Source organism: Melospiza georgiana, chromosome 4 (assembly GCF_028018845.1).
Source record: "Melospiza georgiana isolate bMelGeo1 chromosome 4, bMelGeo1.pri, whole genome shotgun sequence".
In the NCBI taxonomy this organism is placed as follows: Eukaryota; Metazoa; Chordata; class Aves; order Passeriformes; family Passerellidae; genus Melospiza; species Melospiza georgiana.
The window spans coordinates 34,861,523-34,883,131 of NC_080433.1; the positions used below are offsets into that span (position 1 = coordinate 34,861,523).

General features: G+C 37.6%; 1 protein-coding gene across 5 annotated transcripts in view; it reads right to left on the reverse strand.

Moving 5' to 3' along the window:
- The window catches only part of ANO4 (anoctamin 4), a 177,418-nt gene that overhangs the window by 116,945 nt on the left and 38,864 nt on the right, over positions 1–21,609 (reverse strand). For all 5 annotated transcript variants that reach the window (XM_058022152.1, XM_058022149.1, XM_058022150.1 and 2 more), the window contains exon 2: positions 4,570–4,776. In XM_058022152.1, coding sequence (XP_057878135.1) covers positions 4,570–4,639 — 70 coding nt within the window. In that variant the 5' untranslated portion in view covers positions 4,640–4,776. The remainder of the gene's footprint in view (positions 1–4,569; positions 4,777–21,609) is intronic.

The window sequence follows — 21,609 nt, forward strand, 5'->3', positions numbered from 1 at the left end:
TATTCTTCTAATCTAGGAGAGATGCATGCCACATGTCCTGCTAGTCAGCAAAGAAAAGAAAGTGTAATTTAACCAGCAAGTCACATCTAACTAACACAGATCTTATAAAGACCATTTACAATCAAATGTGAATGCTAACAAGCATATGCATATTTTGTGATGAGAAAAGGATATATTTTGCACAGTAAATTATCATTGTTGAAGGCTTCAGTCCAAGATCTTTTGATAATTCAATGCTAATTAATTTGTGACTAAGCTTATTAAACACATTTCCTTTTTTCCTTTGTTGCTAGTTTCAAGAACCAAGGCCTTTTTACTTGCCTCCCAAGTCAGTTTTTCTGTTGGCCAAGCCCCCTAGTTCTTTCTTATTTACAAGCTGAGCAAGTAGAGTCATCAATAAAAATGCTGCAGACTGATAAGCAGCAAAAAAAGAGGACCCAAACATAAAGGGAAACCTGTCCAAAGCAAACATGCCTTCTTTTAAGCTTGTAATTTATCAAATATTTCTTATCACAAAAAACAAGAGAGTGCAAGAAAAGTTCCGCACTGAATTCCAATGAGCCCAGCAGACTTTCACCACAATGCCAGGATCCAGTCCTTTCAGCACATACAGTTCTTTCAAGTATCATGGATATGTCTTTATAGTTTCAGGTAGCAAGGAATGTCCTTTCCAAAATGTACAGCTCTTTGGCTTTGAAAGAGACATTTTTGAACAGTAAATTCTTGAAAGCAGCATTTTCTAGAATATTTTTATGTGTTTCCTGGAGTGAAGAATCTTTACATGTTAACTAAATTTTGGAAATAAATTATTTCAAAGCAACCCTTTCTTCTGCTCCGGTAGATTGCCTGCAGTACTGATTTGTAACAGTGATAAAAGTTACAATCTACATTACTGTATATACACTAATATATCTAAACCTCAAAATGCATTAAGGTTTTACCAGAAACACAGAGAGAGAAAACCTTGCCAGAGAACCTCTGAATTCCTGTTATCACAAAATGGGTAACAAGTGTTAGGAAATGTTGCAAGTAGAGAATAACTAAGAAGATTCTAGAGTTTGTCACAATGAAAGCATTTACTTTACTGCTGCTTAGACATATTAAATAAGACTTTTTTTTCCACAGCCAGCAAATTTAGGGACTCCTAGAAATATGAGGTTTGACAAGTTCTGCAGAATCTGAAAATAAAGGAATTTGTCACCAAGAGAATGAGCCAAGGTAACATTGTTCTGACTTGGAATAGATTAACAATGGAAGGAGCAGGCAGAAGCCCAGAAACCAAAGCACTCCTTGTTGCACAGCAAAGGCTCAGCGCCGTCAGAAGGGAGGTGACGTGTTTTTCTGTCCCCAGAATGGCCTAACCATGACATAGAGGGAATGGCCTGGGATGGCAGCTTAACCCCCTCTAGGCTTGTTTCATGCTTCATTCTGTTGCTCTTACAGAGAGCCTTCCTTGTGCAGCACAGACACGACTACTCTGCACTGTCTTCAGGAGCCTTGTGCCAGTTCACTGCAGCCAACAACGGCTTTGGACTCTCAGCTTCAGCAGCCTTGTACCCCACTTAGCCACAACACACCACAGCTGCTCATTTGGATGGAAGACGGTAACTAGATGTTTCTCAAAACTAAAACCATGCTGTTCCTGACTTTGGAAAGAAATGCATATTTGCCTTAATGCCATTACATCTAAATTTATCATCTGATTGCTGATACTCATCTTTGCTTTCCTTCTTTTAAGAGAAAGCTCCCTTGTATGGGCGCACCTGCAAAGGGGTCAGGAGTCTTCCCTTCCCCATTAATAGCCTTTTTCTTCCACTTGTTTCTCCATTTTCCTCTGGGTTTTGTTTCAGTTTCTTGATACCTTTATATCTGCTTAAAATCCAAGCACAGATGTTGCAGTTCTGCTCATGGCTGAGCAGTACCTCTTTGCAAGCTCGAACAAAAAAGTTTTAAAGTTTATTTATTTTTAAATAAGGTACAGTACAGACTACTCACCGCTCCCTAGCCACTCTAACACTCAGATTAATAATAGAAGTCATGAGCCTCAGACTCCTTACTAGTTACAAATAAAACTGGCAGGGAAGTAGCTGGAAAGGAATGGTGGAACGATGAACAGTATCTGTTATTCCTTGTCGTTAGCATACAGCTACCTGTGAACTTCATTCAAAGGCAACTACTGTCAAATAAGTAGAATTCATGATAGGTAATAAAAGTTGTCATTCTTGAAAGAAGAAACTATGCAAAGGGAAAAAATATACTGTGAAGAAAACAGAAGTAGTGTGCTATCAAAGAAGAAAAATACTCTCAACCTGTACTTTATCAAGGATCTTTTCTTTCCATGGTCCTAGTCTCTTTCACTGATAAGAATTAAAATGCCATTTTAAGTCCCAGAAATACCTTCTACCATGTTAAACTGCCTTCATGTTTGGAGTACTTGCTAACCGGACAAAGAAAATTTCAGAGTATAGCATATACTGCTCCAACAGTGAGAGCTACTTGATTATAACAGCAGTCTAACAGAAGGAAAAGCCCAAATTATATGAACTATTTAAAATTAGATGGAACAAAACCCTACAAACTTACTGTATGCAGTTGCAGGATGACAGCTTAGAAAAGACTGCTGTAAGATCTGGTATCTGAGTAGTTAATATATATAAGAACATTGTCTTATAACGCTGCTTATTGTCTCATAAGGCTGCTTATGATATCTGAGATAAGGTACTGCCACTGGACAACTGATGTCTTAATTTGGTAATGAATCTACAGCTGTTAATTTGTGACTGACTTTGAATGAAGAACATATGATTTTTTGTTTAAATCAGAATTTCCTCTTAGGAGTGCTATTTATTGCTGCTGCTGCCAACCATAATCTTTCTTAGATCTACTTGCACAAAGCTCAAGTGGTTGCAGTTTAACCTGGATACAAACACAAATACAGTGGTCTCAAATAGAATTGAAAAGGCAGACACAAATAATAGAAATGATTCTTCATTTCAGATGAAAAATTGGGACTGTAAGTCAAGAGAGGACTCCTGTCATACAAAAAGGGTCCTCAGTAGGTTCTCAGATGCTCCTACTGTCCAAAGAGGAGACAGATGAAACTTAACTCATATACTGAAAGATAATCCTTATCCAAATGGTCACTAATGAGCTCCATTTAGGAAACCTCTGAGGTCTACCTAAAAAGGGATCTTTTTCTCAATCAGAGTCCTGTGCAAAAGCATGTGGTGCATGAACACCATTTAATATTCAAGCACAGGCCCTGCTTATCAACAGATAGCTGTAGAATATGCAGCATTTCAAAATGAGTGCTATTGTGCATGTTCAAGATACTTTTCAAAAACTGTGGTGCAGGACTTTTTTGTCAATCTCTTAACATGCTGTATACATCATTATATAGCTTTAGCAACAGCAACATTTCAGTAGTAGCAATTTCTCTACTTGTACGAAGAAGACAGAAGCTGAAAAAACAGGACAAACAAGTGAACAGAAGAACTAAAATAAACAAAGCATATGGTTATGAGTCATTGTAAATTCTTTAATCTGTGTTGACAAAGATTATGGTGACTAAATACTATGAGTGCATGAAACTCATGGCAATAGACCTCTATATCAACTTACAAGGGATAATCTAAGATTTAAACTTCTATAAAAATCAAGCCATTTACTAGATCTGCAACTTAAGGGTTTGCAGGCAGAACTGTCTGTCTCACACAAATAGACTCTGCCTCTCAGCTCCCAAGTAGCTGCATACATTACATATCATGCTCTTTTCTGGGCAGCACCACTGGAAGATTATTGAGACCCTTCAATAAACATGCTACAAAACAGACGTCGTGGGCAGCTTTAATTTTCTCTGCTCAGGAAAGAAATTTGGTGTCTAATTTTCACTGTGAAGAGTCACTGAGCGTGGCCAGTACAAATGTACTTCTCTGCTATGAGAAAAGGTATTTCTAAAATAGCACTTTCAATTATCATAACAAGGAATGAACTCATGATGCGAATTAGAATTTGATGGTTCCCTGGAGATTTTGACTTTCTTTTGAAAAGTTTCATTTTGTTAACCAGTTAATCTATGTTGTAAGATGTCGTGCAGATCCACGGGCTTTGTTAGTGTTACAGCAAGTTTGATCTACACCCTGGACTGTGTATTTGGTCAAAACCAATTTTAGTGTCAATTATTGAATTTCATGGGGGATATCTGTAGCCTCTAGAGCAATTAGATCAAGGCTTATCAAAATTAAATATACATAAGGGAAGCAGTATTAAAAAGCAATATCCCAAATCTCTCTGCATTAATATTTTGGATACCACTGCACATTGTAGGGGTTTTTATGATTAAACTTACATTTTTGTTTCCCACTTTCAGCTGTCCCAACTGCTGTTATTCCCTATAATCTATAATTGACAAAAACATCAAATGTGAACAGAACATCAGTCAGTATTCTGACAATCAATAGGTTGCTTTCCACAGAAGGGTGACCTTGTGCCATTAACACCAGCTTTGCCATGTCATGGCACATCACATGGGAAATGGGATTGGAAAAGGTATCAAGGCCAATCTGTTACCTGGCTGATGGGTTTTTGCTTTTCCACCAGTGACTGATGAAATCGTAGATCCGGAAGAGGAGGCTTCCATTTTTATTGACCCTCTGGCTTGTGGGATCGAGGGATGCCCATCCACAGTGGGATGCTGTGACACTGGGTAGCTTGCTGCAGTTCTCCTCTGACAGACTTGCACACGCTTTTCAGCCCCATGAATAGACAAATTTATACCTGACAGGAATAAGAATTAGTACCGTTAGATACAAGAGATCAATATGGAATAACTAAAATATAAATTGTCAGGGTTTAAAATGGAGCTGCAAGAACATCCTTAAAGAAAAGAAAAAAAAATAAAAAAAACCCCCAAAAAACCAAAAGAAGAACTCTAAAAGATTAATTTTCTTGGAAAATTAAAAATGTGAACACCTTTTCTGTTGTATTGTAGGGATCAGATTCAGCCATAGTAATAGATATTTAAATGAATACATAGTAATGGTTTACCAATTTACTGATCTGCAGGAGGAAATATCTTCCATTCCTTTAAAATATCCACACAGATCACAAAGGGCAATATAAATGAGGCAGCTACCACAAAGTTTAATAAATGCCAGTTTTCTGATTGATGGATTAGAATTTGTCAGAAATTATTTCTTATCTTCTGAACCTTTACCCAATACTAGGAAGTCTCATCATATGGAAAAGATGCTAGAGGCATTAACTGGCTTTTAAGGAAAAAATAAAAGTCTGTTTTGAGGAAAGCAATAAGGCTACACATGACAGTAGTAAGACCTAAAGCTTGGAAAAAATTCCACTTTCTCCTGTCCTGTGAAACCTTATTGTCAGTACTGGAAATTGTCTTTCACACCAAAAATCTCAAATTTGTCACATAATCATTTTTTATACTGAAATTGTGAGTAAAGACAAGGCTTTATTTTTCCAAAGAAAAAAGCAAAATGGAAATTTCCTTTGTGGCTAATGGACAGTCTTAGAAGAAAGAAATGTTATATTACAGAAATTGTTGATTCTGACTTCCTCCTGTTCACAGTGATGCAATTGCTCCAACACCACCTGAATTTCTTTCAGTATACTCTGGGTGAAAACACTCAGACAATCTCTTTTGAGAAGAAGGCTGAATGATAGTTCTACACTACTGTTTTACACTTTATTTATTGTGACACTTATTGCTTCTGTCAGCAAACTATCTTTGTTTTTAAAGAAACCAAATGAAACACCCTAACCAGATATAAATAAGCAAACTGAAAAGCAGATGGAAAAGCAGACCCTAAAGCATTAAACTGTGGATATTGTAAGCACATTGTAAAGTGCAGTCACTCAAAATCATTGGATATCATTGATTAGATTGCTCAGTTTTGTGAATTGAAATGTCCAAGAATGCATTAATGACTCTGCTCTTCTAGCTCCCCTGGAAGTCAATGTATGTGAACCTCCAGGTCATGGAAGAGGTTTAGAATCTCTGAAATATTAATCCATTTTGATCCATAATATACTGCCAAGGGGAAGAGAGCCACCACTTCCGTAGGCAATTGCTGAAAACAGTGGGGTTGCACACAGGGGCAAAGGCTGTGCAAACTGCTTTCTTTTGTGATGGCTTTGTGCATTCAGAATCGAAGCTGAGTGCTCAATACTTGTTTTTGCGTCCTGACTCCAGAGCTGATCTCCTGCAATGTGAAATGTGAAGGCATGAGGAGTTTCCTGCAGCAGCTGCTCACCTACATCCTGGTTTTAGGGCTAATGTAACTTCCAGCTCCTAAAAACTTGAAATCACATCCCTAGGATACAGAGCAAATCCCAGTCACCTTATTCTCATGAAAGGCAGCATACCAATCCATGTGCACAGAATGACAATGAGCTTGCCTGGACAACATGTTTCTTTGACCATGCCAGCTGTAACAGGCTTCAAAGGGTGAGAAGCTAAGCCCCAGCTGTAAAATGAGCTCTTTACTAATTTTGCAGTCACTGGAACATTGTGATGTTCAAAATATTGAGCAATTATCCCTAAGGTATTACAAAATTAACTACAACCATTTTCTTTACGCATCACCACAGGTTGTTGCATCATTTAAAACAATCATCCCTCTGAAGCTTACGGCGGAGTCAGCCAACGTTCAGCACTAAACTTGAGCCTGTCATCAACACATGCTTTCTGCTGGATCTCAGTAAGGCTGTGCTTTCATTTGATCATGAAAATAGAGATCTATTTTAGGAACTGGTTCCAAACATAAACTGACTGCTACATTACTCGGTGGCTCAAGTTAAGTTGCTTCTTCACATTCTGAAAATGTCTATAAACTCTTGTGCAGCTGTGACTGAGCTTCCTAAACTATTTCTGCAGCACGTTCTTTTTCAGACATCAAAATAAAGGATACTGCTGCCAGATTGCTGTTCCTAAGAACTGCAAAATTTGCAGATTGATCACATCCAAAATTAGGTTCCATCAACAACTTGCTGGTGGTTATATGCAACCTTTTGCTTCTTCCACTAAAGAGAGATGATAAATCATACCTCCAAACTACATGAGGAAGACTATTCCAGTATCACAGAAAACTTTACATTTACATTTTACTTTAGACATATTTAAAATTTAAAAGTGCCTTAAACCAACACACACAAAGAGTGTCACAAATGTATACAGTATACTTGGAAGTTTTTCACTCCAATCCATTGGTATTGCAGTTATTTTTCCATGGAATATATCCTTTTATTAGGAGAATTAATTTCCATTATTTTCCAAGAATGAGCTACAGGACAAAGATGCAAGTGTCCTTATTTCATTATAATTTCAGGTTTTTCCAGAGAAAGATCAGGTCTTTCTTTCCTATGTGTATTTCTTTTGTTAAACTACAAGTCTAAAGAAATGTAAGACAGTAATACTGCCACAAGCTGCAGCATTACCTTGTTTTCATGTGGGCGAAAGTTCTTTTAAAAGAGATATTGGCAGTCAAAAATACATCCCGAGATAACATGCAGAAAAGCACAGACAGGGAGAGGGAATCAGAAGTAGAAAAGAGATTGGGAACAATGCATGTAGCTGATGGCTGAGGAAAGCCTGGTGAACTGCTGCCACTAAGCAGACTCTAGAGAAAAAACTCTCCCTACTCTTCCTGCAAAAACCCACGCTGCTGCTGAATCCCAGGGTTTGTGGATCAGAGAGGTCTCTGAAGAGTAGATGTTAAAGTTGACATCAACTACTTTGTTGCAGCGTGACAATACTCACACAAGACATCCAGAAAGAAGTTCTCCAGCAGCACACTGCAGTCTGGGTCTTCAACTAATTGTATTTGGTGGAGTTTTTCTCCTGCCTTTGGCCTTGGCCATATAGCTGCTGACACAAAATCCCCTTACCATTGCATGCCTAGCAGTATAGCCTTTGGTTGTACCTGTCCCTGCAGCATGGTGATTTTTAAGTGAGCTTGGCATTCATGCTCAGTAGCTGGGTGCAATCACACTGGTATGCTCTGACAGAAGTTAAAAAGATCAGGGGTTTTTCATGCCTTGCCCTGTGGCTCACAAACACCACTTTGAGCCAGGGCTTCAGTGCAAATGCAAGTGAAAGGCTTAAATACTGTCCAGCATCCACAGCTGACTTTTCATTTTGGAGGGCTCCTGGACAGGACTCAGCCACCTGCACCTGGCTGGCTGCAGTAGGAGTGGGAAGTAGTCCAGTGTTTTGAAGCTGGATGAGATTTAAGCCTCTACATATTATACATAGCATTCAGCTCTTTTCCTTTCCTGCATGCATCAAAAATCTTTCTCTGTATTTTCAAACATCCACGTGCCTTTCTCTTCCTTTCCTGTATTTTTATTCTTTTTTTTCCTCATACAAGCTTTTTGCCTCCATGAGGAGCTGCTCTTCTTACTGACCTTTCATTCTCCCATGACTCTGAGCTTGCAGGTTCATATAAGAAAAACACCTTCACTACCTTCCTGCCATTACATCTCAGTTGGGCAGTTTGCCAGCAGAGAAGAGCAGCTTCTATCCTGCTTCTGGATAAATTTTATTGCTCCAAGATAAGTCTTTTTATTATAGATTTTTTTAAACCATCAATCCTTCCACATTGAGCATATTTTGTCTCTTATAAAGTAGTAATATGCTTATGACACTTAGGGATTTATAATGCTCCAGATAAAACCTGCATATGAGAACATTAAAAGGGAGTAATAAAGTACTTCCAAGTCATGAAGCAATAAAATCAAACATAAAAAAGAAAAAGGAGGGAGAAATTATTAACATTCCAAACACTACAGTGTGCCTGAATGCAAAGTTTTGTGTGACTATTTGTTTTGTTGGCTCATCAGATGCTACAAACATGAACAGCAACATCCTGTACTACTCAGAAATCACTTTGCCCATGCATCTGATGGACATTTTCTTTGGCTGTGCACCTTGCACCTCTGCTATGGGACTGAGCACAGTGGCACGGCTCTGGTACTGATGGAGAAGACTCTTGCACCTGAATTTGGGTCAGAAAGGTCATGTGTCCAAATTATACTGAGCCGGCACTGAGACATCTCTCCACCTGGGAAGGCATTCCCGCACTGACTGTCAGGTTTGTGTTAGCCCCAGTTTTCTTCCATCTTGTACCACTTTGGGTCACAGGCCTTTATTTATAGGTTCCTTTCTGAAGTGTTTGTCTCTAGACAAAGATTATGTGAACATACAAAGATTATGTGAACATGAATAGGCAATAATAAGACAGCACAGAGTTACAAAGTCATACAAACAATCCATTAGCTAACAGTCCTTGATTAGCCTCAAGTGTCCTGACCTGCTTTGTAGATCTTTCCTGGGATAACAAAGTAGTTCTGGCAGGTGCAGGAAGTCCTTTTAGTTTTGTATCGTTAGTGTCAGTGCTCCTGTTGGAGACCAATTACTCCATCTATTTATTTTTTCTCTGTGTGTCTTTTTTTTTTTTGTTTTTGTTTCAGCCTTATATGGAGGGCCTTAGGAGCAGATTGAGGCAGGCTTTTTTTTCAAGGTTCTTTTCACAGCAGACCAAGTACAGGAGAGCACAAAAAGTGAGGAAGAAAATCTCAGCTACTCCATCACACATGGTCACAAAAAGTAAAGCAGCTCTAAAAGTCTGCAGTCATCAAGGCAGAGATAAGTAAGATTATAAGGAAGCACTTAGTAAGCATGAGCAGAGGGCAGAAGATGAGGCTTTAAGGAGTATATAAATGGGAAAATGAGATATTTAGTTGCTTTCAACTTTTACACACAGAGAAGGAGAAAGTGAGCTAATTTGTCCACCTTAATAAACTAAGTACTCTTTCCTTTCCTTGTGCAAATTGCCACATTTCCCATTAAAGTCAATGATGCTCTGCAGACAGCTTCAGCTTTTTCATATTTTAAAGATAGCTTTGATAAAGGGGATCTCAGAAAGGGAAGCGATGTAAAAGGTTTCTCATGCAAACCCAGTTCAATCTGAGATTCAGCAGAGAAACAGCTGTACATGATGGACTTTTTTGCTTGCTCTGAATTCTAGGTGGAAATGAAGGAACATACAAGAAGAATTCTCCTGCTGTCCTCTGTACACATGCCTGAAAGCATAGTCTAAAGGTAGTTCCCTTTTTTTCTCACCCTATGTATTACTTAGGTAAAAAATACCTCCAGAAATCATCCTTAACTTGATGAAAAATGTGGCAACATCATTAGGATTCCCATATTAGATTAAAACAGTTCTTAAAAGTTTAAATATCATCTCTTTAATGCAGCATCAAGTATGTTGCCACTGATAACATGTGATTATGAAATCATATCTAAGATCAGGTTATGTTTCAAGTATTGATTTGGAAATGTTGAAATACTTGTGACTACATCAGATGTAAAAAACCTCACAACTGCAAGCCCTCAGATAAGCAAACAGAAAAGCTACAGCTTTCAGAATTTTCCAGGAACTTCACTGGCTGGAGAGAAGGACTAATACTTTGCATCTTGACAAACTATGTGTTCAGTTTTCTGAGATTTTTTATGATTGCTTCTCCCAGCCTACTTCCTCCTAAATATTGGAGACCTTACAGGATTTCCAAAATCTGTAGCAGTTTCAGGTGATGTGGCCTAAATGTTACTTTTTCTCTTATTTTTTATCAAATTTTTTTTCCAGTTGGCTTCAGAATTTACATCCATTTTTAGCACATATATTTTCCCTGGAAACAAACCACAGAGCTTAGAGATAGAGTTGGTGGAGGAATAACTATTTTTTTTTTTTTTTGGTCTGAAACTCTGAAACTTGTTATCCATGGAAGTACTGTATTGAAAGAGATCATGAATGACCTCTTCCCTTTCCCTCTCCATGGTAATACAGAACTCTATCATATCCCCTGCTCTATTGTCATCTTCCTGAGCTTAGGAGACCCAGTTTAGACTGTTGCTCCTTTCTAATAAACTGTTTTATGTCTCCAATCATCCCTGGTCACTCTTCTATTCCTTGCCTTTTTCAAAGGATGAAGACCTGAAATGCGCCCTAAAAAAGGTTCAAGAAGCAAAATCAGAAATGCCCTTGATGTTCAGGCTGTGCTTTCACCAAGGATTTACACAGTGACACAATGAAGTTTCTCATTTTATTCTTTCTCCTGTAGTTTCACTTGCCCAAAGATACTTGTAGATGGATTCTGCCTCCCTGTCATATTTGCCAGCTCTTTGGGCAATTTTTCAGTAACTCAGGATTGTTTCTTCTAACCATTTGCTTGAGGTTCTTATGTTATTCTTCCTTACAAAAGTGGCTACATTACCTATGGTAAAACAGCTTCCAGAGCCAGTGTTCATTTAAGTCTGTTGAAATCCTAATGAATAAAAAGATCATGCCCACTTTAAGCCTGCCATCAAAGGGTTGCTTTCATAGCCCTGAATGTGATTTATTGAATTACAACAAGCTAACGTTCAACAGTGATTATTTAGCATAACAGAAAAACTCCCAAAGTGCTCAAGGAGAGGCAAGATTACAACCTGAAGTCATGAAAATGTCTTGGAGAGAGTCACAATAGTCCTACTTTAATGGTCTACATGGCACTCTGAAAATCCACTTGTCTTCCTTTAGTGTGAAAAGTTTAGCTCAGTGAACATAAAGCTCTTTAGGGTTGCTGTTGAGTTAATGGTGATTGTTGCAGCCGTGTTGCAGGGCCATGGTGCTGAACACAGGGTGATGCCTATGCAAGAGTTGTGAACCCAGGTGAATAAATGAAACTTTTTTCCACCCCCAAGGTGCCTAATTTGATTAATTTTTAAGGCTTGTACTTTTATTTCTGTCTGACAATTCATTCTTTAGTTCCTCTGTATAAAAAACAAACACACTGTAGAGTGCATATATGTTATACAGATGAGGCTACTGGAATAAATGCCTAACAATTGTGTGCAAAGTGTACCTCACTTAAATTCACCCAGCAACCTGAAAACAGTGTAATTTGTCACCATCCCAGCTGCCTAAACTGCCTAAACCAGATTGCCTGCATTTTCATTGTTACAGTTTTTACTGCTCTCTTTCTGTTTATTTAGTATCTATTTTGATTTACTTTATTGTTCCTATTGGACTTGACTAGTGTTAGAATCACATTCATGCTGAAGAGTAATTAAAAAAAAAAAAAGCATTCAAAAAAGTTCCTTTGCTTGGCCCAGTATGAAAATCACAGTGAGGAAAAACACCTGGCCTTGAAATCTGATAAACACAATAGAAATCAAAAACTGAGGCTGATAAAACATTTTCAGTAAAGTGCTTTTCTATCAAAAGATTGCCATTTGTTTTCACGAGAAGAAAACCCCGAAGTCAAGAATTGTCAAAATGTCAAAAGTTTTGTTCAGAAAATTATTCTGAACTTATCTGGACTGGAACATACTGCCTTTTTTTTTTTTTTAAGAACTTGATGCATTGCAAAATGTAATCTAACAAATTGAGTAGAATACAAATTACAATAGAATATCAGTAGAATATCAGTTACCTCTGAGCAAGCCAAAAAACCATTATCATTTCAATTACTGAAACACCATCTGTATCGCCAATCATCAACAAATTTTACTTTAATATACAAATAGTAAGAAATAATTAAAACCATAAACATCCAAACCAGAAAGCAAAACAAATCAAAATAATATAACAAAATACAACAAATACAAGAAGTCCAACTAAGATGAAACATTTTAGCTGTCCAGAAGCAAATTCTAATAGAAATATTTTAAGCATTATGCAGAAATGTGCTCAAAATAAATTCTAAGGGGGGCACGGTAAGCAAGAATATTAGAATTTCTGTGGATTGGATATTTCAGATTTTGATTCGCTGTTTCTATTATCAAGGGGAATAGACTTGCATTAGAATGAATGTAGGATCATAGAAAAAACGATAGATTCATATTTCAGTTTCTGTCACAACAAATAACATCACATCAGCAGTTCTTTCTTTGAGGCAGTTTTTCCTAAAAAAAAAAAAAAATGAAGATTTAATCTGTCTCCTTAAGTGCCTCTTATTGATTTGGAAACTCTAAGAGGCAGTTAATCTTGTCTTATTAATTTTTTTATATATGCACAGCATTTACTAGCTGAAAATAGACTCAACACTGAGATGATTTAAAACTGACTTTCACCTATGGAAAGCACTGCATTTAAAATAATTTTCTTTCTTAGCAAGTAGCTATTATTCTGATCTTCAAAATCAAGAACATTCTCATTAAATCTGTTTGTGCTGATTTTGAGCTTTTTACCCATAGAATAAAAGGTAAATGCACACACAGCAGTAATGCATGGTACAGACATTGGAGCAAACCACAGTGCTCTCTGAAAGAAAGCACTAAGTCAAGTCCCAGATGCTTTTTACTGGCTGAGGAATGAAAAGCAGCACTAACCATTCAGATGTATTCTAAGTGTAGGTAGATTTAAAAGCAGAGAATTCTCTTTTTTTTCTCTCCGTTTTAATTTGCTGCCTGAATGTCAACTGCTACATTGCAAATATCACAAGTCTCATTTTATCTGATTTAATCGGATATTCTCCATAACGCAGAGCAGTGCAATCAATCTGAGACATCATCTGTGAAACAGGATAAACACCTCAGGAGACTTCACAGATGGGAAAAGAAGGTATCTCAGGATACGTCTGAATGTGTCTGCTCCATGGCACAGATAGTAATGATTTTCAGCACAGCAACTAGGCTTAATTTAACTTTCTCTTTTTGCATCCCATGCCAGGGATGCCCTGTCATCAGTGCCCTCTTGCTGTTCCAGTGTCAGGCCCTGGTCACACTGTCTGGGGCGGTCTCAAGCAGCAGATCAAGTGCACTTCCCTGCCTCCACCCAGCCTGTGCTATAGCCTTGGATATGGGGCCTTTTTAGACACCAGGCATGGTGTCTAAATCCTCCATGCTCACAGTTAGCCTCATCAACCATCAACTGACTTTTACTTTCGATGATATATTATCACTGAAAACACACAGCCAATGTCTTCAGGGGCAGGCCTTAAGACAATAAAATTTACTTCTACTTCTCCCTCGGCTAAATAAAAAAAAAATATAGATAATGTTGCAGCAAAGCATAAACTTCACTAAAATGTTTTTTAAGCAAACATGCATCTGAACACATATGTATCTGAGTAAATTGGTCAAATGCTCAAGTCAAACCTGACGATGTCAAACTGGTCAACTGGTCATGTGTTGGGTCAAGTCCAACACGTGAGAGGGTTTTTAGCCTCTGAAACAGCTGTCCATTGTGGGCATGTCCCAGGATTTAGCATCTCACGTGTGCAGGATTTGATGCTGGATCCCCACTGGGAGGAGGCACTGGGGAAGGCTCTGATGTGGGCTGGAAGGATGTGCTGTGTAAGTTCCATCGGAGCCTGGATGGGCATTGCTCTGCAAGGAAGGGGCACCAGCCTCCACAGCCCTGCTTGCTGCAGCACCTGTGTCTGGACCAGGCTCCTCCATGGCAGACATATTTACAAGGGCCAGTTTTACCAGAAATGTTGAGGCATGTGTACTACTTGTCTTTCTTTTGTGCATCACTAGTTTTCAGCACATTCCCTCTTGGCAAGTAATGATTTTGGTTGTAATAAAGCCTATGGTGCCAAGCTTTCTAAATGGCCATAAAGTGAAGATGACCCCCAGAAGAGGTGGCAGATGTATGTGCAGCAGATGCCAACGAATGTCTGTGTTCATCGGCCACCTCATCTTTCTGGCAACACTTCAGACCATTAACAGCAACAAAATACCATTGAAAAGAATACCTAAACCTGCCATGTTTACACATACGTTCCTCACAGGCATCCAGTTGATTGTTCTCAGCTTATGCTCATCTTGATAGAACAAAGCACAGGTCTTGCTTATTCTTCTGAGCTAGACTGTATTTCTGATGGAAGACTAATAAACCCTGAGGGACAACAGTAGCTACACAATGATTGCCTGAATTTGGCAGATTCCATAGACATGGAAAAAAGTTCTCTATTCATAAATACCATTTCAATTCCTTGAGCTCTTTATAGCAGAATGAGAAGAAATGGTAGAATACTACAAAAATGTAGTAACTGCATTGTAGGGTGTAAGGCATCTAACAGATTTGGTTTTATAAAAGACAGTCCATGTTCTAACTCCCTTACTGAATAACAGCCTTATGCAATTGCAAGGCCTACTATTTTTTCATAAATGATTTTCTGATATGTTAGCAATTCAGAAAAACATGCAAACATGCAAGATAAACTTCCAGGTATGTTTATGCACTACATAAAACACTGGATATTAATTTGATGTTACTATTTCTTAAGAGGAGACACAGAAGAAACACAAATTTTCTGAATGCACCTAAACTTTCTTGATTATAGAATGAACCTATAATAAAAGAAACCAGTGCCTAAATTTAGCTCCTGTGATTGATACTTTCTCAGTGAAAGGGCATTCATGAATATTCTTTCATAAAACTTTTCCTTTCTTCACTCTTAACCCTGACACTCAATGTCATTCCTTTCAAAAACCACCAAATGAAAGTAAAAAAGATAATTTTAAAAAATCTCACTGCATATGTAAAAATATTACAAATACCTCTAAGTTACACTTGCAAGTATGGCAATTGTACTGAAAATTTTATTTTTAAGAACATTCCAGTCTGACAATGATGCTGAATTTTTTCTGAATGTCACAGTGGTTTTGAGGGTTGAAGCCAACAGAAGGTTCAGGCAGAGAGTCAGTTTCTCTTCACAAGTACCATTCTGTCCATAGTTGAGTACCTTCACCAAAAGATGTGTAGAACAAAATCTTTTTGAACAAATTCTAAACTGAAACTTCATCACCAAAACTGGCCATAAAATCCTGAAGTGATTCTGAGAAGATCTTAGCATGTTGTAACTGGGTCTGTCTTTGAGCAATGCACAGTATCTGAACAATTAAAAGTGGTTGTGCACTCTGCTCCTATGGTGATACAACATCCACAAAAAGAAAACTCAAATACACAGGCAGCAGCCTATTGAGAAACCAAGAGAAGAGTCTGCTAGTAGGGCAATTAAACGTAGAGAAACTGATGGGCAGCTACTCAGTAGGAAAAAAAAACCCAAACAAATATAACATCAAGACATGCATAAATGCATTTTTGTTAAAAAAACCCAAAACACCCAAGTGTCAACAACATAAAAAACCCCAAACAATCTACCTGCCTTATTCCTTCCCAGAGGAGATGCCTGGTTAGACATATCTCCATAAAGCTGTTTTATATACTCCCAGAAAGAAAGAGCCAAGAGTACCTTGTCATATTGTGTCTGATCCGCAGAATCAAAATGGCACTGAAAACCATGGGTCCCACTGGACTCCTCTCTTGTTTCTAATCCTTTATGAACATAATTCTACATCCTGAAAAGTCTGGATTTAGAAACAATGTTCTTGTTAAATTTCTATGAAGAGTTAACCACCAACCAGAAATATTTTTCTTCATTTACAATGCAGTATGAGCCAGCTAACAAGAGGTTTTTGATGAATCACAGCAGTCATAATTACAATTACATGAACAGAAATCTGGGAATAAATTTCCATATATGATTTTAATGCTTCAATCAATAAAGCATACTGTCTGTCTAGAAGTCAAATATGTAGATGAGTTAGAATTGAAGTAGATGAAAGCGTGAGAAAATGAATATTAGATAGGAATAGCATTTTCTCTAATTCTGGATAATGTTCATGATGTTTTCCATCACCTTATGTGGCACCTTTCCTTGTCGAACACTGGGCATTGTCTTCATTTAATGACTTCTGACAAAAACACCTTCAGTGATCAAGCCATGGCAAGAAACTGATTGTAACATATTCTCTTTTTCAAAAACTGCTGGATTTTGGGTTTGTTTCTGCCTTTGCAACTCTGAAAACTTAATCCATTGAAAATGCATTTTTCCATGATGGGACTTTTAAAAAAAGTGAATCTAAGGCAGTCAAGATAAAAATAGCTTCATCATTGACAATACTGAGCCTTTCTTTATTTTTCTTTCAAGTCTTCCAGTTAACAATCCATTTTTTAGATAAATATATCAGAACCAAAACATGAGGCTAAATACAAAGAGGATGCATAAACATTTGTAAGTCCTAAAAATTACTGTCCAAACATCCTTGAGATATCTGGTGCTCTTATCAGTTCCATAATTGTGTTTTCTTTCTTGGAATTTAATGCTATATGTCAAAATGTTTTCAATATTAGCTTCAATCAGAAGAAAATATCTCAAAGCCAGTCTCTGAATATCTACAATTTAGAACTCAATTATAATTTTCAGTGACTCTAAAATCACATTCAATGAATACAAAGACCATATAGGTTCTTAATTCATGCAAAATGATAAATCCGTCTCTGCTTTCTTTCTCATTTTCACAAGTGCAAGGTACTATAAATGTATGAAAATTCTTTTTTTTCCTCCCTTACTGTGCTAGGGCAAAGCTCATTTCATCTCATCTCCTTTATTCTAAAACTGTAATTTTTATTTATGATGCACAAAGTCTACTGTTCATCCTTTCAATAGAAATGAACATGTATTGTCTGTAAATGCAGGACAACATGATTTTCTCAGTAAAAAGGATTATGCACTAGGTTTTACTACATGCTGACGGATATTATGGGAAAGATTGTGACCCAGCTCTAATCCTATCCATCAGAAGGGCTGGGGAAGGAGAACATCTGCCAATCTGCATACAGCCAAGCCATCAGCCAATTTTTCACAAACTTGGCCACAGTAATTCACAACAGTCACTTCTTTTTTTTAAAGATTCTTGTTCAGCTTGCAGTCACTTGGCATGACCCACTATCAGCTTTCTTGCAGACACCATCCCATGCCTCAATGGTATTTTGCAAATGTACAGCTTACTGAATTGCTTGCTGACCTAACACCTTGTCAAGCTTCAGCTGACTTTGGAATTTAATATAAAGTTCTTCACAGGACCCTGTACATATAAGAAAGAACAGCCCTTCAGATCACACTAATCCTATCCTCCATTACAAAAGCACAAAAGACAATCTTCTCCTTAACCACATTTCACATGAAATAAAAATACCACTGCATGATGGCAGAATATCTCAAAAGAACATGCATTTCAGATAAGTGTTAATAACTTTATTGCTAAGTTTTCTCTAAAAGTTAAACTTTTCTGAAGATATTACATAACATGAGTAATGCAGTAATTGAGCTTATTTTTAACTGCGCTTATTTTTAATTGAGCTACTCAGGTATTGAACTTAAGGCTGTCACCTTTAAATGACTTGCTATATTAATGTAATAAATTTTAAAAGTCTTTCTAAAACTTTCATCTGCTTAGATGTGCTTTGTAATCTGCTTCTTCCAGATCCGTAGTGCATGGAGAAGTTCTGGAGTGTTTACAGCTCCAGCTAGCCCTAATCCCAACAGAACCAGCTTGCTTTTTTCAGGCAGGGAGCAAGACCAGTGAAATACAACTGTGGCCATATAGCTAAATAAATAAACCTGGGTGGTGAGCTCATGGATGAGGACGAATCCCACCATGCCCACCCCAGACTCTGGCCGTGTGGCTCAGACAGCCTCCCGTGGGCAGCTCAAGACCTCACAATTATGGATTGCATAAAAGGCGAAAAGAAAGTCCCCTTCTGACCTGCCCTCCTGCTTCCTACATGCAGTGTGGGAACACTCCCACACACCCTGGTACACTTTTGGATCATTATAGTCAACCTTGGTAGAACCAACTGGATGGTGGCTTTTTTTTTTTAGTTTTCCTTGATATTTGTGCAATTTGATAAAAAGTGGCTTTCTCTTGTCAGTCCATCGGCCTCCTACCTGAAAATATGAAATCTGCCCAGAGACTCAAGATCTTTGGATGTAAGCTCCTTCTCCCAGTCTAAGAACTACTTTGGACAAAGAAAGTTTAATTCTAAAATGCTCTTATTTTGATTATTTCAGAACGACACACCAGAGCTACCATTTCAGAGAAAATGTCAAAATTCCATTTAATGTACAATATCAGTACAATTTCCCCACTGGGGAAATTCCAGTGGGAAAAGAAATTACATATTCCTTGGATCTAACACATACCAAAAATAGGATATAAGATAATCAAGCTGAGTACTGAGAGAAATAAGATGTGACTGTTAAAGTTACATTTCACTGAACTCTAATGTGTGAAGGATTTTCTTCTTTTAATGCATAAACAACTGGTTTTCTCCTCCTCTGTTTTGTTACCTCATTTTGCTTTCCAATTTTAAAAATATTTCTCACTAAGATTCTGAACATGCATGAAAAGGCAGTCCAGAAGTAGAAAAAAGAAAAATAATATTTTAAGTGTGAGAGAAATGTTGGCAAATTGTTAACTAAATATCTACTTAGATGAAATCTAGTGATATCACAAGTATTACCACCAGGCTCTATCTAGTTCTCCAAGTCTATTTTAAGCCAGCATCATGATGAGATTAGTTAGCATGCAGCATCCTTATAAAAAATAAAATTAAAACCACCAGGGTCATTTAACTTCTTTTTGCATATAAAAGTCCCTCTAACTGATTCTTGTAAAACCTTATATTCTATGGTAACATTGCTAGAAGCTGTAAAAACTCACCTTTCTCTTAGCTGAGGATGCTTCTTAAAGGCAACTTCCTATGTTTGGAAACTCACTGTAAAGGTTGCCATGGTGATTAATTTTAAAAGTGAAATTCTCCCTTTTAAAAGTTTTTTCTTTAAAGAAGAAATGTGCTAGGGCTCAGCTCTCACCAAGATAAATGGGAATGAAAATTCCACCTTAATCCTGAAGATTAAAGGACATAACCTCTGAGTAACTACAACTTCAGAAGAAGAGATGCTTTCAGAAAAATTTTGGAAATATCTATTTTTACGTAAAAATGAAAGAAAAAGTACATCCATAGGCAAAAAAACTGAAGGGAAAAAGCAACATTTTCTAGTGGTCAGATGTAGCCAGCAGGCTAGGTTATACTACTGATAGGATGGGGGAAAGGCAAGGAAAGAATGGTTGGGGTAGCTGAAACTCAATAGAAAAACTGGCAGTCAGCTAGGGATAGTGACATTGTGTGGCAAGAGAAAGAAGTGAAATGCATCCCCAAAGAGAAGGCTAGAAGCCAAAGGTCACTACTGAAAAGCTCTTTACCTAAGGCATTGTCCATTTTATTTCCATGGCTCCAGATGTAATTTCACATGGGTGTTTCCATCTATCAGCATCTCCTCTCCCCAGTGATGTGCAAAGCTACATTAAACCTTGCCTGTCTACACAGCTGTGTTAGCTGTCAGGAAACAGACAACTGCACAGCTCTGTTCCTGCACTGGGAGATGGAAAAGCACCATTTCTTCTCTAAAACACATACAATTTTCAACATTACGTCATCCAGCTTGCCCCTGCATAAGCTGTCACTGCAGAAATCACCGGCAAATTAAACTGGGAAATGTTGTGCCAGTTCAATACTCAGGCAATTTATGGCTTCTTTATTCACATAAAGATCACAGTACTGTGAGACAGCTGCATTATTCATTATGTGTTTAATATTTTATCTCTCCAGGCAAAAGTATCTGTACATGCACAATTAAAATGTCTGACGTAGACAGAGTCGATTTTAATACAAAGAATCAAATTTGTTTCAGAGACCTGCTTGACCTTAAAGCTCTATGGTTTAAATCAACAGAAGGAAAACCAGGCTGAGACTTATGTGGCGCAGTGCCTGGGCATTACTCATTTTACCTTGAATGACTATCCAAGAAAGCCTCTTTACTTGAGCTTATCACATCAGTGATAAGACCACATGGTAAATGTAAGATAGTCTAAGTTATATAGAATTATTTTTCACTCAACACATGTGGTCATGACGGTAACAAAAGAAAACATCTTTTTAAAAATGGCAGAACATGCAAATAATTACTATTACTTCTTTGCCATTATTATAAAGTTTAGTAAATCCATGTGCTTTGTAATTATCTATTCGGACTCCTAGGGAAAAAAAATCCCTGATGCATGGCATCAGAGTTACAGGTATGAACACAATGCAAATAGAGTAGGAAACAGTCACCATCTCATTCCCCAGACTCCAGAGCAGCAATGCTACTTCTAAATTAGTGCTCCCCATACCTTTTTACCTTCTCTTGCAGCGACAGATCACACATATTGGCAACGGAATGCTCCCTAAAGAAAATCTGGCTTGTTTTTACTGTCCCAGAGATCTGTGTTTTTCAGCATAAAGATTTTAAACGATGAAAAATTGATTTTCTGAGCAAAGCGAGAACAGTAGTTCAATGTGCAAACAGCTAGAGTGGTATAAACGTTTCAAGGCTGTCATCTCTGTCATTAACAGGTACATTCATCCTTTTACCCATTAATCTTTATAGAGAATGTAGTTAGTTTAAACTGCAAATTTTCTTCACACTGTTTCTTGAACAAGGGTTTTTGTAAGAATTATGGAGACAAGCCACACTCCAGACAGTCATCCTTAGGAGTTTCAACCTCCTTGTGTACTCATAGCAGAGAAGTTGCTGAAGGTTTCCACAGAGCACCAATAGCTCAGAACAAAGCTGAGATTGACCACACCTAAACCACTCCATGATGTGTCTTTGAAGGCCATGTTCAGGAGTAAGCTACAAAGAGTAGTG